At 38.7% G+C, this 18,464-nt stretch overlaps 5 protein-coding genes across 5 annotated transcripts; 3 read left to right on the top strand and 2 right to left on the bottom strand.

Moving 5' to 3' along the window:
- Positions 1-229: 229 nt before the first annotated feature.
- LOC119665953 lies at positions 230-1,909 on the top strand. The gene is made up of 2 exons (XM_038075212.1): positions 230-879; positions 949-1,909. The coding sequence occupies exons 1-2, from the start codon at positions 230-232 to the stop codon at positions 1,907-1,909; spliced, it is 1,611 nt and encodes a 536-aa protein (XP_037931140.1).
- A 4-nt stretch (positions 1,910-1,913) lies between these two features.
- Positions 1,914-2,831, top strand: LOC119665952. The gene has a single exon (XM_038075211.1). It carries the CDS (start codon positions 1,914-1,916, stop codon positions 2,829-2,831), a length of 918 nt encoding a protein of 305 aa, XP_037931139.1.
- Positions 2,832-5,191: 2,360 nt separating this feature from the next.
- Positions 5,192-6,262, top strand: LOC119665950. Its single transcript, XM_038075210.1, has one exon. The coding sequence runs from the start codon at positions 5,192-5,194 to the stop codon at positions 6,260-6,262; it is 1,071 nt and encodes a 356-aa protein (XP_037931138.1).
- Positions 6,263-6,337: 75 nt separating this feature from the next.
- LOC119665949 (uncharacterized protein K02A2.6-like) lies at positions 6,338-7,045 on the bottom strand. Its single transcript, XM_038075209.1, has 2 exons — positions 6,969-7,045; positions 6,338-6,893 (listed from the first exon to the last, which is right to left on the bottom strand). The coding sequence occupies exons 1-2, from the start codon at positions 7,043-7,045 to the stop codon at positions 6,338-6,340; spliced, it is 633 nt and encodes a 210-aa protein (XP_037931137.1).
- Positions 7,046-12,883: 5,838 nt separating this feature from the next.
- LOC119665948 lies at positions 12,884-13,705 on the bottom strand. The gene is made up of 2 exons (XM_038075208.1): positions 13,645-13,705; positions 12,884-13,506 (listed from the first exon to the last, which is right to left on the bottom strand). The coding sequence occupies exons 1-2, from the start codon at positions 13,703-13,705 to the stop codon at positions 12,884-12,886; spliced, it is 684 nt and encodes a 227-aa protein (XP_037931136.1).
- Between the last annotated feature and the right edge of the window lie 4,759 nt (positions 13,706-18,464).

Raw genomic sequence — 18,464 nt, 5'->3', positions numbered from 1 at the left:
TTTGTCATTTTTTAATTGTGTCGTAGCCTTTAAGCACACGTAAAAAGGCGGCATGTGGTTTTGAGAAGTAATAAAGAAAACGTGAAGAAAAAGTTATCAGTAAACTAACTGATTAGAAACATTGGTGCCGAAACCCGGGATAGTGATCCATAAAAGGGATAGTGATCCATAAAAGGGATAGTGATCCAGAAAAGGGATAGTGATCCAGAAAAAAAAACATAATTGCAAAATGTTGGACTCAGAAATTCATGAACTCAGCGACGGGAAGCAAGAAGGCGTGCAGAAAGGGTCTAAGAAACTGGCGGAATTGAAGGCGTTGAGAGGCAGCACCAAAGGCAACGTCATGCGCATAAAATCAATGATTTTGAAAAAAGGGTCAAGTTTGTCAACAGAAGAATTTAACTGCAGGCTTAGTTTGACAGAAAATTACTTCAAACAGTTTCTGAGTGTGCAAGCAGATATCGACAAACTAAACCAAGGTGCAGATACTTCTTCAAGCGAAGCAATTACAGCAGAAGTTGAAGATGCATTTGTGGCCACGAAAGCAAAAATAATGAGTTTACTAAAAAAAAGAAAGCTATCACTGGTAGATGTCAATGCAACGAATACAACATCGTTATTGCCGGGCTCAAGAATTCGTTGGAAAGTAAAATTACCGAAATTTGAAGGGAAGTATAGCGAATTTCCGAAACTTATAGCCATGTTTAATAAATTAATTCACCATGATGAAATGTTTGATGACTGGGAACGATTTGTGATACTTAAAGAGCACATGGGCTCTAAGCCGCTGGCAGCTATTGACGATTTTGATGTCACAGAGGACAATTACCCCAAAGCACTCGATCGATTGAAGGAATGCTTCGATAAAAAGGCGTTGATGTTTGAGGAACATATTACAGCCCTCTTTGCTATCCCAAAATTAACAAAACCATCTGCAGTTCATTTAAGAAATGTATTAAATGCAGCGAATGCACATCTGAATGCAATGCTATCATTAGGTGATTACAAAGATATAGCGAATGCCATGTTAATTCATTTGGTGATGGAAAGAGTGGACGAAGATTCACAGGTCAAATGGGAAGAATCAGTGGATTACAGGAAGCTGTCAACTTGGAATGAATGTTCAGCGGTTTTGACGAGGCGATGTGAGAACCTGGATGTAAGGGAACATAAAGTTAATCAAGTGAATTCAAAGGCTGTAAACTATCAAAAAGAGTATAGAAATAACCGCAACTACTCAACCTCTCTTGCAGTTACAAAACCTTTATGTGAAGTCTGCAATGGCAGTGGCCACGATATTGCAGATTGTAGCAAGTTTAGAAAGCTTTCCTTAAAAGAACGCTTTATCGTAGCACGGAGAATAAAGGTATGTTTTACATGTTTGAAAAGGGGACACCTTCAAAAAGAATGCTCTGCTGTTAAATGCTCGAAATGTAATTTATCTCATCATCAGCTTTTACATAAAGATTATGTCTTGGAGCCAAATGAACAAAGATGCAAAAATTGGCCATCTACGTCAACACAGGAGACAGCTCAGTCATCAGTTATGAACGTAATGACTGAAAACGAGGTTTTTTTTGCAACAGCCGAAGTAATGGTAGCGGACAAGTTTGGCAAATATCACCAAATGCGAGCCATATTAGATTCTGGCTCTCAAGTAAATTTGATGTGTGAGAAAGTTGCTCAAAAACTGTTATTAAAAAAAACGTCTTGTAAATTAGATGCTAGCTGTATTGGAGACGTTGTAACTAGCTTTAAAACAAAGACTGTGGCTACCATCAAATCAAGAATAAATGAGTTCGAAGTCAGTCTGCAATTTTATGTTTTACCGAAAATAACAAGCTCCAAACCTAATCGTTATGTTAATGTTGCGGACTGGAATTTACCAAAAAAATATTCAAATGGTTGATCCAATGTTCATTAAGCCAGCGCGTATAGATATTTTAATTGGTGCGGAAATTTTCTTCGATTTGTTGTCGATTGGACGAATTTATCTTAATGTAAGGTTGCCAACCCTACAGAAATCCATACTAGGGTGGATAGTTGCAGGCAAAGCAGAAGAATGTTTAGCGCCTAGTCATAAAATAAATAATATGCTAGTCAATCACAACCATAATGAGAATGAAAACTTGAGTCAATTGGTTGAAAAATTCTGGAAAATAGAACAGATTTCAACTAAATCAAATTTTTTAACCGAAGAAGAAGAGGAATGCGAGAAAATTTTCCGTGAATCAATTCGTAAAGATACATCTGGCCGATTTATTACAAAAATTCCATTTAAAACAACAGTGAGTGATTTGGGTGGTTCCTATAATGCTGCTAAACGACGGTTGCTGTCACTAGAGCGTAGGTTGAGTAGAGATCGCTCTACACGAGACGTTTACAACGCATTTATGGATGAGTACCTCTCTTTAGGTCACATGACGATCGTTGAAGAAGCTGATATGGATAAGATAAAATATTTTGCACCGCATCAGTATGTGCTACGACCAGACTCCACAAGTACGAAACTTCGAGTTGTGTTCGATTGCAGCTGTAAAACTGACAGTGGCTTGTCAATTAATGAGGTAATGATGAAAGGACCACTGGTTGAAGATGACCTCTTATCTATAACACTGCGATTTAGATGTTACAAATATGCAATTACGGCAGATGTAACAAAAATGTATCGCCAAGCATGGGTGACTGATGATGATGCGAATTATCAAACGATTTTGTGGAGGTCTTCCTCAGACGAAAACATAAAGGCCTATCGCTTGCGAACCATTACTTATGTATGGTACAACATCTGCCCTCTATTTAGCTACAAGATGCTTAAAACAGTTAAGTGAAGATTATATCGATAAATATCCGATTGGATCGAGAAAGGTGTTATCTGATTTTTATATGGATGATTTGATCAGTGGATCAAACGATGAAGATGAAATTTTTGAAATATATAATCAAGTATCAGTAGTAATGAACTCAGCAAAATTTAAGTTAAGGAAGTGGTTTTCAAATAGTGAAAAATTTCTTAATTTCGTACCTGAAGCTGATAAAGAAAAGACTCTTCGGATGAATGATGAGGAAATAATAAAAACTCTTGGTATCATCTGGGCTCCAGTGGGAGATACGTTTCAATACGTTTGGCCAGATTTTGATAGCTCGAAAGCGGTGACAAAAAGAATAGTGTTGTCGGAACTATCTAAGTTGTTTGATCCCCTTGGACTTATTAACCCATTAATCATAAAGGCGAAGATTTTTATGCAAGATTTGTGGATATTGAAGGCTAATTGGGATAAATCCCAACAATGAATTTACATAGTCAATGGATAGAATTCCGCGAAAATCTAAAAGATGTCAAGAAAATAAGTGTGCCTCGATTTGTTTTGGCAGAAAAAAGAGTTGCTAGAGTTGAAATGCATGGATTTGCTGATGCATCAAAAAGAGCTTTCGGGTGTTGTTTTTATATTCGCTCAATATGTGTGGACAATGACGTTACAATGCAGTTGTGGAGTGCTAAATCCAGAGTAGCGCCATTAAAAACTTTATCTTTACCAAAATTGGAACTTTTGGCTGCAAAATTGCTGTCGAAACTAGTGACAAAAACCAAATCCAATTTTCCAATTTCTATTGACGCGACCTATTTATGGGTGGATTCCGAAATTGTGCTAGATTGGCTGAGCGAGCATCCATCAAATTGGAACACATTTGTTGCCAACTAGGTATCATTGATTCAAGAGTAGACAAAAACGTGTATTTGGCGGCATGTTCCTTCAAAGTCTAACCCAGCGGATATAATATTAAGAGGTGTGTATGTAGATGAACTATCTAATTCTATTTGGTTTGCAGGTCCTTCTTTCTTGAAGAGAGATTGTTGTGAGTGGCCACCAAATAAGTCTAGAAAGAATACTAATGCTTGTAGGGACGGAATTTTGTACAAATTTCCGCCCTACATAAACTTACTATTTTTACTAAAATTCGTCTACGTAAAAAATTATTTAAACAAATAAACAAAGCCAACCGCGAACATACGCACACACGACAAGCAAAACAAAGCCAACAGCGAATGATATTTGTGCGGTTGTGCGTGCAATTAAGCAAAGCAAAGTGTCGCATATAAATAGCGGAGATTTTTATATAAAATATCACTTAGCACCGGCACACCGAAGTGAGTAGACCACTACTCCAGCGCTAAGTCCCTTTTAGAAGCCTATAGTGTTTCGACGCTAAGGCTAAATAAATTCGTAGAGCGTATTAAGTAGATTTTATAACGCCTTTGATGTTTTGACGTCTTTGGCTAGAAACTAATTACGTAGATTTGGAAAAAAACCCTTTGATGTTCTGACGTCTTTGGATAAAGCTTATTGAATAGATTTTATAACGCCTTTCATGTTTTGACGTCTTTGGCTAAAAACTAATTGCGTAAATTTGGAAAAAATCCTTTGATGTTCTGACGTCTTTGGGTAAAACTTATTGAGCAGAGTCAAGCTTAAAATAAATTATTAAGTAGAATCAAGACTAGAGTAAATTATTTAAGAAAACTTTTAATAAATAAATTTTAAAAACATAAAAACAAACGGTCTCTTACTTTCCACTCATTGGTTTACCAGCTTCGAACTAGTCAATAAAACAAATTTAATGCAACGACCTGGACCACGACTGAGTAATACCTCAGCAAATTAAAAACGACGAATCCGTGTCGTTACATGCTGACCAAGAAAGGAGTCGTAATAGTACGATAATGACTGTTAATTATTTGAAAAAAAAAATTCCTTATGAGGCATACTCTGAGGATAACTCGAAATTTTCTTTTGTGACGTGGGTTAAAACCTTCAGCGATTTTGAAAAATTACAAAGAATTTTTGCCAATCTTCTTAGCTTTCGAAGAAGCGTTAAGTCTATGACTGAAAGATTAGATGAAGCACTAGTGCGTATATTCTACTGTGTGCAACAACATTATTTCGAAGAAGAAATTGAGCTGCTATTGAAGAATAGAGAATTGCCAGCAAACAGTAAATATAAAAATCTTAGCATTTTTGTAAAAGATACTTATGGTGTTCCGCTACCACGTGTTGGTGGGAGATTAGCGAAGGCTACATTACCATATGATGCTTAACATCAAATTTTGTTACCGAATAACTCAGAAATCGTTTGCAGTTTTATACGATTTCTTCATTTCAAATATTTGCATGCTGGTACGCAAGCGCTTATGGCTATAGTTAGGCAGCGATTTTGGATATTTCATGCTAGAGGAGTAATTCGCAAAATTACTGGTAGTTGTCTACAATGCTTTAGATGCCATTCAAAATTGAATAATCAGATTGTGGGCGATTTACCCTCTTCTAGAGTCACCGTAGCGAGGCCATTCACTGTGACTGGAGTGGACTTTTGCGGCCCTATTACAACAACGTATCTACTTCGTGGGTACAGAACAACAAAAAGCTATATTGCTGTTTTTATTTGTTTTGCCACAAAAGCTGTGCATATGGAGGTGGTATCTGATTTGACTGCAAAGGCTTTCCTGGCTTCATTAAAAAGATTTGTAGCTCGACGCGACTTATGCTTAAAATTATTTTGCGACAATGCCACTAATTTTGTGGGTACTCGTAAAGAGCTCGAGGAAATGAAATGCAAGTTTTTTGATCAACAAGTACAGGGCAAGATTTCAAAATATTGTACTGCCAATAGTATTGAATTTCATCATATACCACCCAGATCCCCCCACTTTGGTGGACTATGGGAAGCGGCTGTAAAATCAGCAAAATATCATTTGGCTAGAATATTGGGTCAATCGCATCTTACATTTGAAGAGCTGGCAACAGTGGTTGCGGAAGTAGAGGCAGTTTTAAATTCAAGACCTTTGACAACCTTGTCTAACGACCCAAATGATGAAAGCGTTCTTACACCGGCACATTTCTTAACAGGTGGTCCGTTGGTTCGAACTGTGGAACCTACTGTGGATAGCGAAGAATGGTCTCATAAAGATAGATGGCTACGAATTTCGGCCATACAACAACATTTTTGGAGAAGGTGGTCGGCGGAGTATCTTCATGAACTTCAACAGAAAGTCAAATGGACTAAGAAGCAGAAGAACCTTAATGAAGGTGATATGGTGTTAATTGCAGAAGAAAATTTGCCTTCTAAGCAATGGCTTATTGGGAGAGTGCTGAAAGTGACAAGAGATGCTAAAGGTTGGGTTCGAGTTGCTGATGTAAAAACAAAGAATGGAGAGGTTTGCCGAGCAATCCATAAATTGGCATCTATTCCATCTGAATGTTGATATCTGCTGGAGCCATCAAAGGCGGCGATATGTTTAGAATTAAGGTTTATTGTATCATGGCCTTTATTTATTTTGTCATTTTTTAATTGTGTCGTAGCCTTTAAGCACACGTAAAAAGGCGGCATATGGTTTTGAGAAGTAATAAAGAAAACGTGAAGAAAAAGTTATCAGTAAACTAACTGAATAGAAACAATAATAATTAACTTTTCCAATGAAAGCTTCAACTTCTTGAATATTACGAGGACGCGGCATCAATTTGATTGCCTCTACACGTTTTCCAGTGGGCATTAATCCATTCACATTGATTACGTTTCCAACATAATCCACCTGCTCTTGCGCAAAACTATATTTTTCGCTTTTACATGTCAAGCCGTATTCTTCCAAACGTTGAAAAATTTTGAAAACATTATTCAAATGTTCTTTATTATTTCGACTTGTTACGATTATATCATCTAAATAAACTGCACAGTTCGGTATTCCGGCGGTTACTTCCTCCATAAGACGTTGAAATATGCCAGGAGCACTGCCAATACCGAGTGGCAATCGTTGAAACTGGAACAAACCAAATGGCGTATTAATTACTAGAAGTTCTTTTGTTGCGTCAGACAATTCTACTTGCAAGTTCGTTTCACTAAAATCAATTTTTGTAAAAAATTGTCCTCCTTGAAGTTTATAAAAAAGTTCCTCAACTCTAGGAATTGGGTACCTGTCAATCTCAATTTGCGAATTCACACCAATTTTGAAATTTGTACAAATACGTAATTTCCCATTTGGCTTTGACATTACAACTATAAGAGCGGCCCAGACGCTGCTTCTGAAAGCTTTCAAAACTCCAATATTTACCAACCGATCAATTTCGATGCGAACGACTTCTCTTTTTGCAAACAGCAGATTGTATGGTTTAAAGAATTTAGGCTTAGCATCTGACTTCAATCTGATTTCAGCTTTGAACAACGTACATCGCCCCAATTTCGAAAAAAAATGTTAGCATGTTGACATCTGAGTTCATGTAGAGATGCGGTTAAACTTTGTTGACTTGATTCACAAGGATTATTTGCATAACATTCAATAACAGGTAACTGTAGTTTAAAATTTAATACTGTAAACCACTCCAATCCTAGTATGTTAGTAACATTTTCATCGTTAACTACAAATATCTCAAGGTTTCGAGTAATATTTCCATACTTAACATTTACTCTAAGAGAACCCTTAAGAAAAATAACAGCTCCTCCATACGCTCTCTGAACTTTATTCGTAGGCCCACAACTAGGCCTTCCCAGTTGTTTATATGACGTTAAACCAATTAATGAACATGTTGCACCAGTATCTACTTGAAATGTTAAAATTTTATTATTTATATTGAGGTCAACGAAAATTTTAGATGAACTAAGTTGCGAATCAACTGATTTAACTTCCGTTGTTTCATTCGCATTAATTGACTCAAATGAAACATCGCTCATAGAATATACATCTCTTGCTCTATTTTGTTCCTGTCTTCGAGCCTTAAAATTAGAATTCTGCTGACTCCCTGTCACTGCTGATTGACAAACTGCAGCAATATGACCTTGCTTTGTACATAACCGACACATTGTTTTGTTCTTGTAATGATAACATTGATTTCTTTGATGTGCTTTTCCACAACCTGGACACGATTGTCCTCCCTTCACTGAATTTCGGGACTTAATATTATTTCGATTCTGTTTAACTTTTTTACTTGAACTGTAATTAACTTCATTAACTGTTTGTCCGATTTCTTCACCTCGAATTTCTTTACATGTTTTAACCGTTGCTTCATATACTGCTGCTATCTGCAGTACTTCCTCTAGCGATAGTTTTGTAGTCTGCAACGCGGCACTATGGACTTTATCATGTGGTATGTGTATCACAACCATATTTCGTATACAATTATCTATAAACGATTGCTGGCAAGCCTCACTCGTACATAGGAACATGCACTCTTTAGCCGCACCAAGCAGTTCTGCCACCCACTAAGCATATGATTGATTTGCTTTCATTCGTATTGAATGAAATTTAAAACGTGCTGCTAATATATGCTGTTTTTCCGCAAAATGATTATCCAATTTTGATAGTAGTTTACCAAAAGACTTATTCTCAATATTGTTGTCACATAACTTTTGAATAAGTTCAAAGGTCTCTGTACCTATCCACGAAAGGAAACATGCGCGTTTTAATACATCTGTTGAATATACACCGACCACTTTTCAACATTTTTCTCAAACCGTCGAAAGGTTGGAGTTGAACTAACGGATTTTTTCTCGTTAATCACGCTTCTCAATACTTCTTCATTTTTATTTAATATTCTCTCAAAAAATTCTTGATTTGCTAATGAGAATTCTTTTAGAACTGTCGCGAGTGCCTGAGCGTCCATTTCCTCGTCGCCAACTGTTAATATCTGTTTTATTAATTTAACTTTATTCTTATCGGAAGTCAAAAGTCAATTAATTTCTAAATTTTTACAAATGTTAAATACAATTAATCAAATAAGAATAGCCTACTATTCAATTATGATTATACATTTCCAACACTAAGTAACTGAATTGAACAGATACAGAAATCAACAACAGTTGACCCATTTGGTCCCACATATGTAAATTCCCTATCTTCATCACCTTGTAAGGACGGAATTTTGTACAAATTTCCTCCCTACATAAAATTATAATTTTTATTAAAATTCTCTTAATAAAAATATTACAATGCAATAATTTCGTCTGCATAAAAATCTATTTATATATTTTAAACAAACAAGCAGCGAACATCCACACGCACAGCCAGCACAGCAGAGCCAGCAGCGAACATCCACACGCATAGCCAGCACAAGTCAAGCCAAGCTCACGGCAGAGCCGTTACCTCGCGAAGAAATGCATTATTTGTTTATGTACGCGGAATTACACTTGTGCGGTTGTGCGTGCAACTAATAATGTGAGAATAATTGCATATAAATAGAAGAGATTTTGTATGCAAATTCACTTAGCGCCAGCATCCCGAAGTGAGTAGTCACCTACTCCGGCGCTAAGTCCCCTTTTTAGAAGCCCATAGTGTTTTGATGCTAAGGCTAAATAAATCCATAGAACGCATTGAGTAGATTTTTATAACGCCTCTGATGTTCTGACGTCTTTGGCTAGAACGTATTAAGTAGATTTTTATAACGCCTCTGATGTTCTGACGTCTTTGGCTAAAACATATTGAGTATAATTTTATAACGCCTCTGATGTTCTGACGTCATTGGCCAGAAGTAGAGTCAAGCTTAGAATAAATTATTTTGGAAACTTTTTAATGAATAAATTTTGAAATAAAAGAAATCAAACGGCTTTTAACTTTCCTCTCATTGGTTTACCAGTTTCGAACTGGTCAATAAACAAATTTATTGCGACGACCCGGACCGCGACTAAGTGATACCTCAGCAAAATTAAAAACGACTAATCCGTGTCGTTACAATTGGCGCCCGAGCAGGGACTAGTGTTCGATAGTAGTCCAAGTGGAAAGAAAAAGAATTATCAGGGACCTGATTTGTCAAATCACAGTGGTCAAGGCTTGAATGGAAATTTAAGATCCAGAGTATAAAATATTAACAAATATCGCGACAAGGAACAATGTCGGCGGGATCAAGAGGAATACCAGGAACATATGGAAGTTCAATAAATTCTCCAGTGCGCTCCTTCAGTCTAATGCCACGGTGCACCTGCTCCCTCTTCTGTTAATTACAAAATTTTTCTAACCTCGTTGCAGTACTTGAAACTGTCCTTCATACGGTTGTTCCAATGGAGCTCTCACCCGATCGATACGCACAAATACAAACTTACTGGTTTGCAGGTCGCTAGGAACATAAACTGGATGATGTCCATGTCTGCTACCGTTGATTGTCTTCAGCTGAGCCAATGCTTTACGAAGTGTTGAAACGAAATCGGTTTCTGTAACAATAGCTGTCCTGGAACACGTAACGGGTTTCCGTACAACATTTCAGCGGAACTGACGCCTAGATCTTCCTTTGGGGTAGTCCGCAACCCCAGCAGAATCAATGGGAGAGTGCGCGTCGAGTCATTAGAGTTATTGCAACGCAAAGCAGCTTTCAACGTCCTATGCATACGTTCAACCATCCCATTCGCTTGGGGGTGATATGCTGTCGTGTGAATGTGCTTGATACCCAATAATCTGGACAACTCTCGGAAGATCGTTGATTCAAACTGACGTCCTAAATCTGTGGTGATAATGTGAGGAACGCCGTAATGTGCTACCCATCCTTCGATAAACGCGCCGGCGATGACTTCGGTCGTCATATCTGATACAGGAACAACCACGGGCCATCGTGAAAAACGATCGATGCACGTCACACAGTATCTTTTACCCTGCGACAATGGTAGTGGTCCAATGATGTCCATATGGACATGTTGGAAACGCTCATCTACGCCTGCGAAACAGCCTATAGGTGATTTGGTGTGCCGGTTAACTTTAGACAATTGGCAAGCGATACAATTCTTAACAAACTCGACTGCGTCCTTTGTTAAACCTGGCCAGACGAAACCTGCTTGAATCAGCTTGCGTGTCGCTCGTACTCCTGGATGCGCTAAGTTGTGTAGCTTTGTCATCACTAATTTACGACAACTGGCTGGAACGAACGGTCGCACAACACCTTTGGAAATGTCGCAATATACCTCAGTATTATAAATTGGTAACTTATACGAAACAAGCTTCAAAGATGTGTCAGCTTGATGTTCAAGTAATGCATGCAACTCGTCATCTGATACTTGCGCTTTAGCTATTAAGTCCACTTCTGCTGCCTCAAATTCAATTTGAGCGATACGCGAAAGTGTGTCGGCCACGCAATTATCTGCACCAGCTATATGACGGATGTCAGTGGAGAATTGGCTTATGAATTCCAACTGCCTAACGCGCCGTGGCGAAGTCTTCTCGCTGTTCTGCTTAAATGCAAACGTAAGAGGTTTATGATCAGTCAGAATGATGAAATCGCGCCCTTCGAGTGCGTACTTAAAATGCTGTATAGCTTGAGCGATGGCAGTAAGCTCTCTGTCGTACGCGCTATATTTTAATTGCGCCGTATTCAACGCCTTCGAATAAAATGCCAAAGGTTGCGACTTGCCTTCTACAATCTGCTGCAAAACAGCACCGACTGCTGTATCGGACGCATCAGTGGTCAACGTTAGCTGAGAATCCGACGCCATGAAGTTGAGAATTGTAGAATGTGCTAAATCCGCCTTGCAAGACTCGAATGCGGAAATGTCTTCTGGCTTCCAGATAATCTTGCTATTATCGTTTTTTCGATTCCCAGGAGTGAGATTGAACAGACATCGCTGACTGCTGACGGCGTTGCGTAGAAACGGTCGATAAAAGTTAATCATCCCCAGGAAGCACCGAAGCTCCTTCATCGTTGTTGGAAGTGGAAATCACGAATTGCGGCTACCTTGCTTTCGGGAGGCTTGAAACCGTGTGCACTGATGGAGTGGCCCAAGAATTCGATCTCGCTGCAACCAAATTCACACTTGGCAAAATTCACTGTCAGACCAGCTTGACGAAGACGCTCAAAAACGGTTTGGAGATGAACTCGATGTTCTGCGGCGTCTTTTGAAGCAATTAATATGTCATCGATGTATGCGAAAACAAAATCTAGTCCAGCCAAGGTTGCGTTAATAAACCGTTGAAATGTCTGGGCTGCGTTTCGTAAGCCAAATGTCATGAAACGGAACTCGAATAACCCAAAAGGGGTAGTAATCGCCGTTCTCGGTATATCGCATTCCGCCATTGGAATCTGGTGGTACGCCTTTTGTAAATCAATCTTAGAAAAAATGTTTTTTCCATGGAGAATGGTTGTTACGTCATGCAGGAAAGGGATCGGGTACCGGTCCGGCTTCGTTCGTGCATTCAACATACGATAGTCACCGCATGGTCGCCACGAGCCATCACTCTTCCGAACCATATGCAATGGGCTCGACCAAGGACTCTTTGACGGCTGACAAATGCCTTTTCGTAACAAATAATCAAACTCCTTCTTTGCTTCCTCCAATTTTATCCCAGACAAACGTCGTGGACGGGCAAAAACTGGAGCACCAGTAGTCTCGATGAAATGTTCAACGTGCGTGTCACACGTGCGAGAATTATCACACAATGTGGCTAGATCACGATATTCATTCAACAAAGAACTGTAGTCACCTGCAATAGAGTTGGCTCGGATGCCGTTCACCTGCCCAACTGCTGCCGCGCCTCTCGCTACTAATAACGTTTTGCTGTCCAATAGCTGTTTCCGTTTCATGTCAACAAGTAAATCATAATACCTCAAGAAATCTGCGCCGACTATGGGATAGTTAACATCCGCCACCACAAACGTCCATGGGAAATCGCGCCTTAAACCAAGGGATAATGACAAACATTTGGTGCCGTATGCGCGTATCGGCGTGCCATTAGCAGCAAACAAGCTGGGTAATAATGAAACAACTGACTGACCTCGTTTGATACCGTATTTTTTCGGTAGTACAGAAAGATCCGCTCCGGTGTCGATAAGAAATGCGGTTGATGTCGCCGGATCTCGTATTGTCAGTCGAGCTATAATTACGTTGCCCTCCAATCGGCTCGACGTCGATTGCGGCATGCTTAGTTTTTTGACTTTGCATTGGATATATACGTGCATGGCTGACGACATCTGCGTGCTTGCTCCCCGAACCTACTATGAAACCAGCACCAACCGGAGTGGTTTGAGGACTGCGATCGCGTTCGGCTCTTTCTGCGTGAGGGCTGTTGCGTTCTCGATGGCTGGCGTCCACCAAAATCCAATCTGCTTAACCGCTGCTCAATTTGATCCAAACGCTGGCACAACATGGCTGTCTCGTTCGAAACGCTACTTCCACTAGATGACGCTGCAGCTATTTGATGATAATCGCCCGCTTCACAAATTCTATCAGCCAGTTTAGCTAATTCTACCAGATCAACACTTGATGTTTGTGAAATGGCACGTACCTGCGAAGGTAGACGTTGGAGCCAAAGTGACTTCAGGAATTCGTTACTAACTTTATCCTTCGCTAGTGCTATCAGCTCATTCAACAACTGCGATGGTCGACGATCTCCTAATTCGATCTCAGAAAGGAGCCTCTGGATCTTCCGTTGCTCACTTTCACCAAACCGCTCTATAATCTGGTTCTTCAAGTAACTGTATTTACCAGTTGCAGGCGGGTGTAAAACAGCATCGGCTACATCAGCAATGACACTGGACTCAATCGCTGCGACGACAGTATTGAATTTCGTAACGTCGCTAGTTATAGCGGCGACTGCAAACTACGCCTCGATTTGCGCGAACCAAATTTCTGGTCGTTCGTGCCAAAATGGCGGTACCTTGACGGACACGCGACTCAGATTACCTTCTGATAACTCACTCCCTCGCTGCACTGCTGCGGCTTCGTTAACCGTCGACAAAGACATGCTGCTTGAAAATGTTACTTGCAAAAATATTGTTCAACTAATTTTGGTGGGTGTAACCGTTTGTTATGATCACGTCGGGGTCACCACTTTAACAAAGGACTCCACACTTTGCTAATAGATAAAGACACGAAAATTTAACAACAATAAACAACTTTATTTAAGAACAAAATTGGAAACGTTTTCCTTAAAAACAATTAATAAACTGAATATATTTTACATTGAATTTTACATTTAAATTTCAAATAACTCACAGACTACTGCGTCGCCACAAACCTAATGCGACACACTGGCATGGGTCCAGATTCGCAATTGGAGTGAGTGTATCGAAACATGAAGGCAGACTACCGGATGTACATTAAACGTTCAGACTTTACAACCCTAAATGAATTAAAAACACTCGCCGATGACTTCGAAGAACTAAGCACAGAACAGGATAAAGTGAGCCGTCATCGTGTTCGAGAAGTGAACGTAGGGCGCATGGTAGTCGAGTCCCCTCAAGCGATGGTGGTACAAAATACAATGAGAAGCATACCCAATATGCCAGCACGGGATAAAATTATCCATAGTCTAAGCTTTGAGTCGTCCATTTCTCATCAGAAACTAAGTAATCAGCCACAGAACCAATCAACCATTAAGCAAGCAACAGCATTTATAACTAGAAATGTGACTTCAGCATCACTACCAAAGTCAAGCATAACGACACAACGCGTACAACCTCGAGATTATTTAAAAGCCCAGGGAATAAACCAGCAAGAAAATCCACAGGAGCAGACACCATGTAAGTGCTCAGATGTACCACGTCAGCGAAATTCAAAACCCATCACAGAGTCGAAAAGTCAGAGTCCAGATGTACCGCGTTAGCTAAATTCAAAACTCATCACAGAGTTGCAAGTTCAGAGTCCAGATGTACAGCGTCTGCGAAATTCAAAACTCACCACAGAGTCGAAAAGTCAGAGTCCAGATGTACCACGTGAACAGGAACAACCGGTATCTCAGGGAAAATTCAACGTTGCTCAACAAAGAGAAAAGGTAACCAAGCCACTGATCCAAGAAATAGAAAATTGTCTCGGAGCACAGGATTCAGCAAGCCCACGTGAGTAGGATTATGATTACACCAGTACACATCAAGATGAATTTCTCAAAGTTTTTAGGAATCCTAGAAAGCGGACACGAAACCATTCAACGAAGTAGTCCAGTTCAAATCTCACGAAGAAGGAGGGAAATGTAAGGACGGAATTTTGTACAAATTTCCGCCCTACATAAAATTATAATTTTTATTAAAATTCTCTTAATAAAAATATTACAATGCAATAATTTCGTCTGCATAAAAATCTATTTATATATTTTAAACAAACAAGCAGCGAACATCCACACGCACAGCCAGCACAGCAGAGCCAGCAGCGAACATCCACACGCATAGCCAGCACAAGTCAAGCCAAGCTCACGACAGAGCCGTTACCTCGCGAAAAAATGCATTAATTGTTTATGTACGCGGAATTACACTTGTGCGGTTGTGCGTGCAACTAATAATGTGAGAATAATTGCATATAAATAGAAGAGATTTTGTATGCAAATTCACTTAGCGCCAGCATCCCGAAGTGAGTAGTCACCTACTCCGGCGCTAAGTCCCCTTTTTAGAAGCCCATAGTGTTTTGATGCTAAGGCTAAATAAATCCATAGAACGCATTGAGTAGATTTTTATAACGCCTCTGATGTTCTGACGTCTTTGGCTAGAACGTATTAAGTAGATTTTTATAACGCCTCTGATGTTCTGACGTCTTTGGCTAAAACATATTGAGTATAATTTTATAACGCCTCTGATGTTCTGACGTCATTGGCCAGAAGTAGAGTCAAGCTTAGAATAAATTATTTTGGAAACTTTTTAATGAATAAATTTTGAAATAAAAGAAATCAAACGGCTTTTAACTTTCCTCTCATTGGTTTACCAGTTTCGAACTGGTCAATAAACAAATTTATTGCGACGACCCGGACCGCGACTGAGTGATACCTCAGCAAAATTAAAAACGACGAATCCGTGTCGTTACAACCTCGACACCTGCCGTTAATTATAACACCACCGATGTTCTCCAGAAAGCCTAGAAGTTTTCTTCCCTTGGTGTCAAGCTTCACATTTTTTGATACTCTTCTTGCCTCAATAAATGGGGAATCGGATAATAATTTATCATCAACTACTTGATTATCTGCTACATGGGCATTTAAGTCGCCAACATTACAGTAAACAGTTTCATTAAAATAGTTTAAAAATTGTTCCAGTTTAGAAAATTCTTCCTCCCATTTTGTGCAATTTAAATAACGTGGAATGAAGAAACAGTCAACTTTGTTAGCACAAGAATATAGAACAACATTATCACCAAAGTTTAGAAATGTAAGAGAATATATCTTCTCTAAACTTTTTTTACAACAATAAACACAACCACCACTCACTCTGCCAGCATTATGAATTTAAGACGCTCCCACCCAGCACAATAACGTATATAATCTTGAAAGAAATAAGTAAAGTTCTTTTGGTTTTCGACCAGTTCATGTGTTTCAAATAGAAAACATATGTCATATAAGTTAACAAAAGTGAAAAATTCTTATGATTAAATTTACTTTTTAAATTAGCTACGTTATAAGAAAGCACCTGACACACTGGCAATTGCTAATTAGAATTTACCGGCAAGGCAACACCCACTGCAGTGTAGTCCAGGGTATTTCTTGCTGGATTGACATCCATCAATGCAACCTTCTAAGCTCATTAGCTACTGCGCACAGATTCTGTTTTTTGAACCGTTCATCCTCTGTGAGATCTCTATTTATGTAAATATTTGTACCTTTTAATTTCGTCACAGCGGATAATAACTGTCTATCCTGCGATTCTGAGCCAAGTGTTGCAATAAAAATGCCATTACCCTGCGGTTTTTTTACAATGCACACAGATACATTTGCTTTTAGCACATTACTGCACAGTTTGAGAATTTCCTTTTCAGCAGACATAACTGTGTCGCACGATAAGCCTTTTACAACAATATTCGTGGGTCTACCGTCTTTATCTATGTGGTGAGTGAAGAATTTTCTTGCTTTAAAGAATTGATTTCTTCTCTCAATACTTGCAGATCATCTTTCTTAGCAACGTTCTCAAGTTTGATATCCTGAACACTTGTCAAGCGTTCATCAAAAACGGTCCAAGAGAAGACATCTTGTGATGCTCAATTATTGTTACTATTCGGCATAGCTTTTTTGGCGATGTTAGTTGTTTCTGGAGAAGTTAATAGAATATTTCTTCGCCCATTACACATGAACACGCAACACAAAAACAATCACGATAGCAAATAGTTACAAAAAATGATATGTTTCTTTTAAACTTGATTTAAAAAAAGTTTACAAATTTAAAAATATTAATAATAGTCTACTTTTAAGGGCTGTTGTTTAATAATTGTTTTTGTAACCGTGGCACTAACCAAATAGTTTAACTATTGTTTAACACTGATATTATAGGTACTATTTTATTTTTTATATTACTTATATTGTTTATTTATCATGTGTATATTTTAGCGCCTTTTTTTTGTTATTTAGGTGCTTCAGTGACCACATTTTAAAAATCAAAGTAAGTTTGTTAAGTTTATTAACAAATGTTAAATTGACTTTCACCCTCTTTTATATTCACAATAATTTACTGACACTTTATATAGTTATATAAAAAAAAAAATTTTTATAAAATAATTACTATATTTCAGTAATTTTTAAGGAGATCACTTTTTTAAACACTTGTATCACAACCGGGTTGCCAACCCAATGTGGTAGTGTGGCGACAGTACAACCAATACGGCAACCCAGAAAATATCCAATTGTCATTCTTGAAGAAAAAATACACCTGGCAATGCTTAAAACATAAAAGCACATGTAAATAGTTGATGGTTAATTTTCCTAGAGTAAAGTTGTATTGTTTTGTAGATTGAAGAAAGTAGTTTTGTATAATAGTGTATTTTAAATAAAATAGTCAAAAGAAACGACTAAAGTGGTGACCCCGACGCGCAAAGTGAAAAACTTACAGAACTAATTTTTTTAAGAAAAGAAAAAAAGGGCAAAGTAACATTAGTTTTAGAAACGCTAAACAACATTCACTAAAACTATTAACGGGCTTATCCAACACGCACATCGTCATCACAAGTTGCAGAACAAGATTAATTGGAAGAGCTAAGGTGGTGACTCCGTTGGAAAATCAAGCAAAAACACTACAAAGCAGTGCATATTATGCAAGAGTACACGAGCAAGCTGCGTTCCAGACAGGCGCACGACAACATGGCTGTAAATGCAGAACAAACTGTAAATCCACAAGTAGACTCCACTGAAATGAACATGAGACACAATGTGAGAGTCCCGAACTTCAATAAAACCAACCCATCAGTATGGTTCGCGCAACTGGAACGAGTCTTTCGTTTAAATAATATTCGAGAAGACACAGACAAATTTGATTGGGTGGCAGTAAATTTAGTTGAAGAGATTGTGATGGTTGCTGAAGATCTAATTACAAATCCCCCAACGAACAATAAATATGAAACACTCAAGGCACGTTTGTTAGGGAAATTTGCGGAATCAGCCTAATCCAAGTTGCGGCGCCTACTACAAGGTGGAGATACTACGGGTATGTAGCCGTCAGAAATACTTTCGAACATGAGACGTCTTGCACCGGATCCAAATAGCGAACAAATCATTCGTACGCTTTTCTCAGCGAAATCCCCAAATCGATTCGTCCGGT

The sequence above is a fragment of the Teleopsis dalmanni genome, chromosome 1, assembly GCF_002237135.1.
Source record: "Teleopsis dalmanni isolate 2A chromosome 1, ASM223713v2, whole genome shotgun sequence".
NCBI lineage: Eukaryota > Metazoa > Arthropoda > Insecta > Diptera > Diopsidae > Teleopsis > Teleopsis dalmanni.
The sequence above is the reverse complement of the archived record's forward strand: the minus strand, read 5'-3'. Positions and strand labels throughout refer to the sequence as shown.

Coding starts and splice junctions, on each gene's coding strand:
- LOC119665953 (XM_038075212.1), top strand. CDS start 230: ATGTTGGACTCAGAAATTCATGAACTCAGCGACGGGAAGCAAGAAGGC. Junction 880..948: donor TTCGATAAAAAGGCGTTGAT/GTTTGAGGAACA, acceptor AGTTCATTTAAG/AAATGTATTAAATGCAGCGA.
- LOC119665952 (XM_038075211.1), top strand. CDS start 1,914: ATGTTCATTAAGCCAGCGCGTATAGATATTTTAATTGGTGCGGAAATT.
- LOC119665950 (XM_038075210.1), top strand. CDS start 5,192: ATGGCTATAGTTAGGCAGCGATTTTGGATATTTCATGCTAGAGGAGTA.
- LOC119665949 (XM_038075209.1), bottom strand. CDS start 7,045: ATGTCAAAGCCAAATGGGAAATTACGTATTTGTACAAATTTCAAAATT. Junction 6,894..6,968: donor TCGCAAATTGAGATTGACAG/GTACCCAATTCC, acceptor AATTGATTTTAG/TGAAACGAACTTGCAAGTAG.
- LOC119665948 (XM_038075208.1), bottom strand. CDS start 13,705: ATGTCTTTGTCGACGGTTAACGAAGCCGCAGCAGTGCAGCGAGGGAGT. Junction 13,507..13,644: donor AGGGAGTGAGTTATCAGAAG/GTAATCTGAGTC, acceptor CTGTCGTCGCAG/CGATTGAGTCCAGTGTCATT.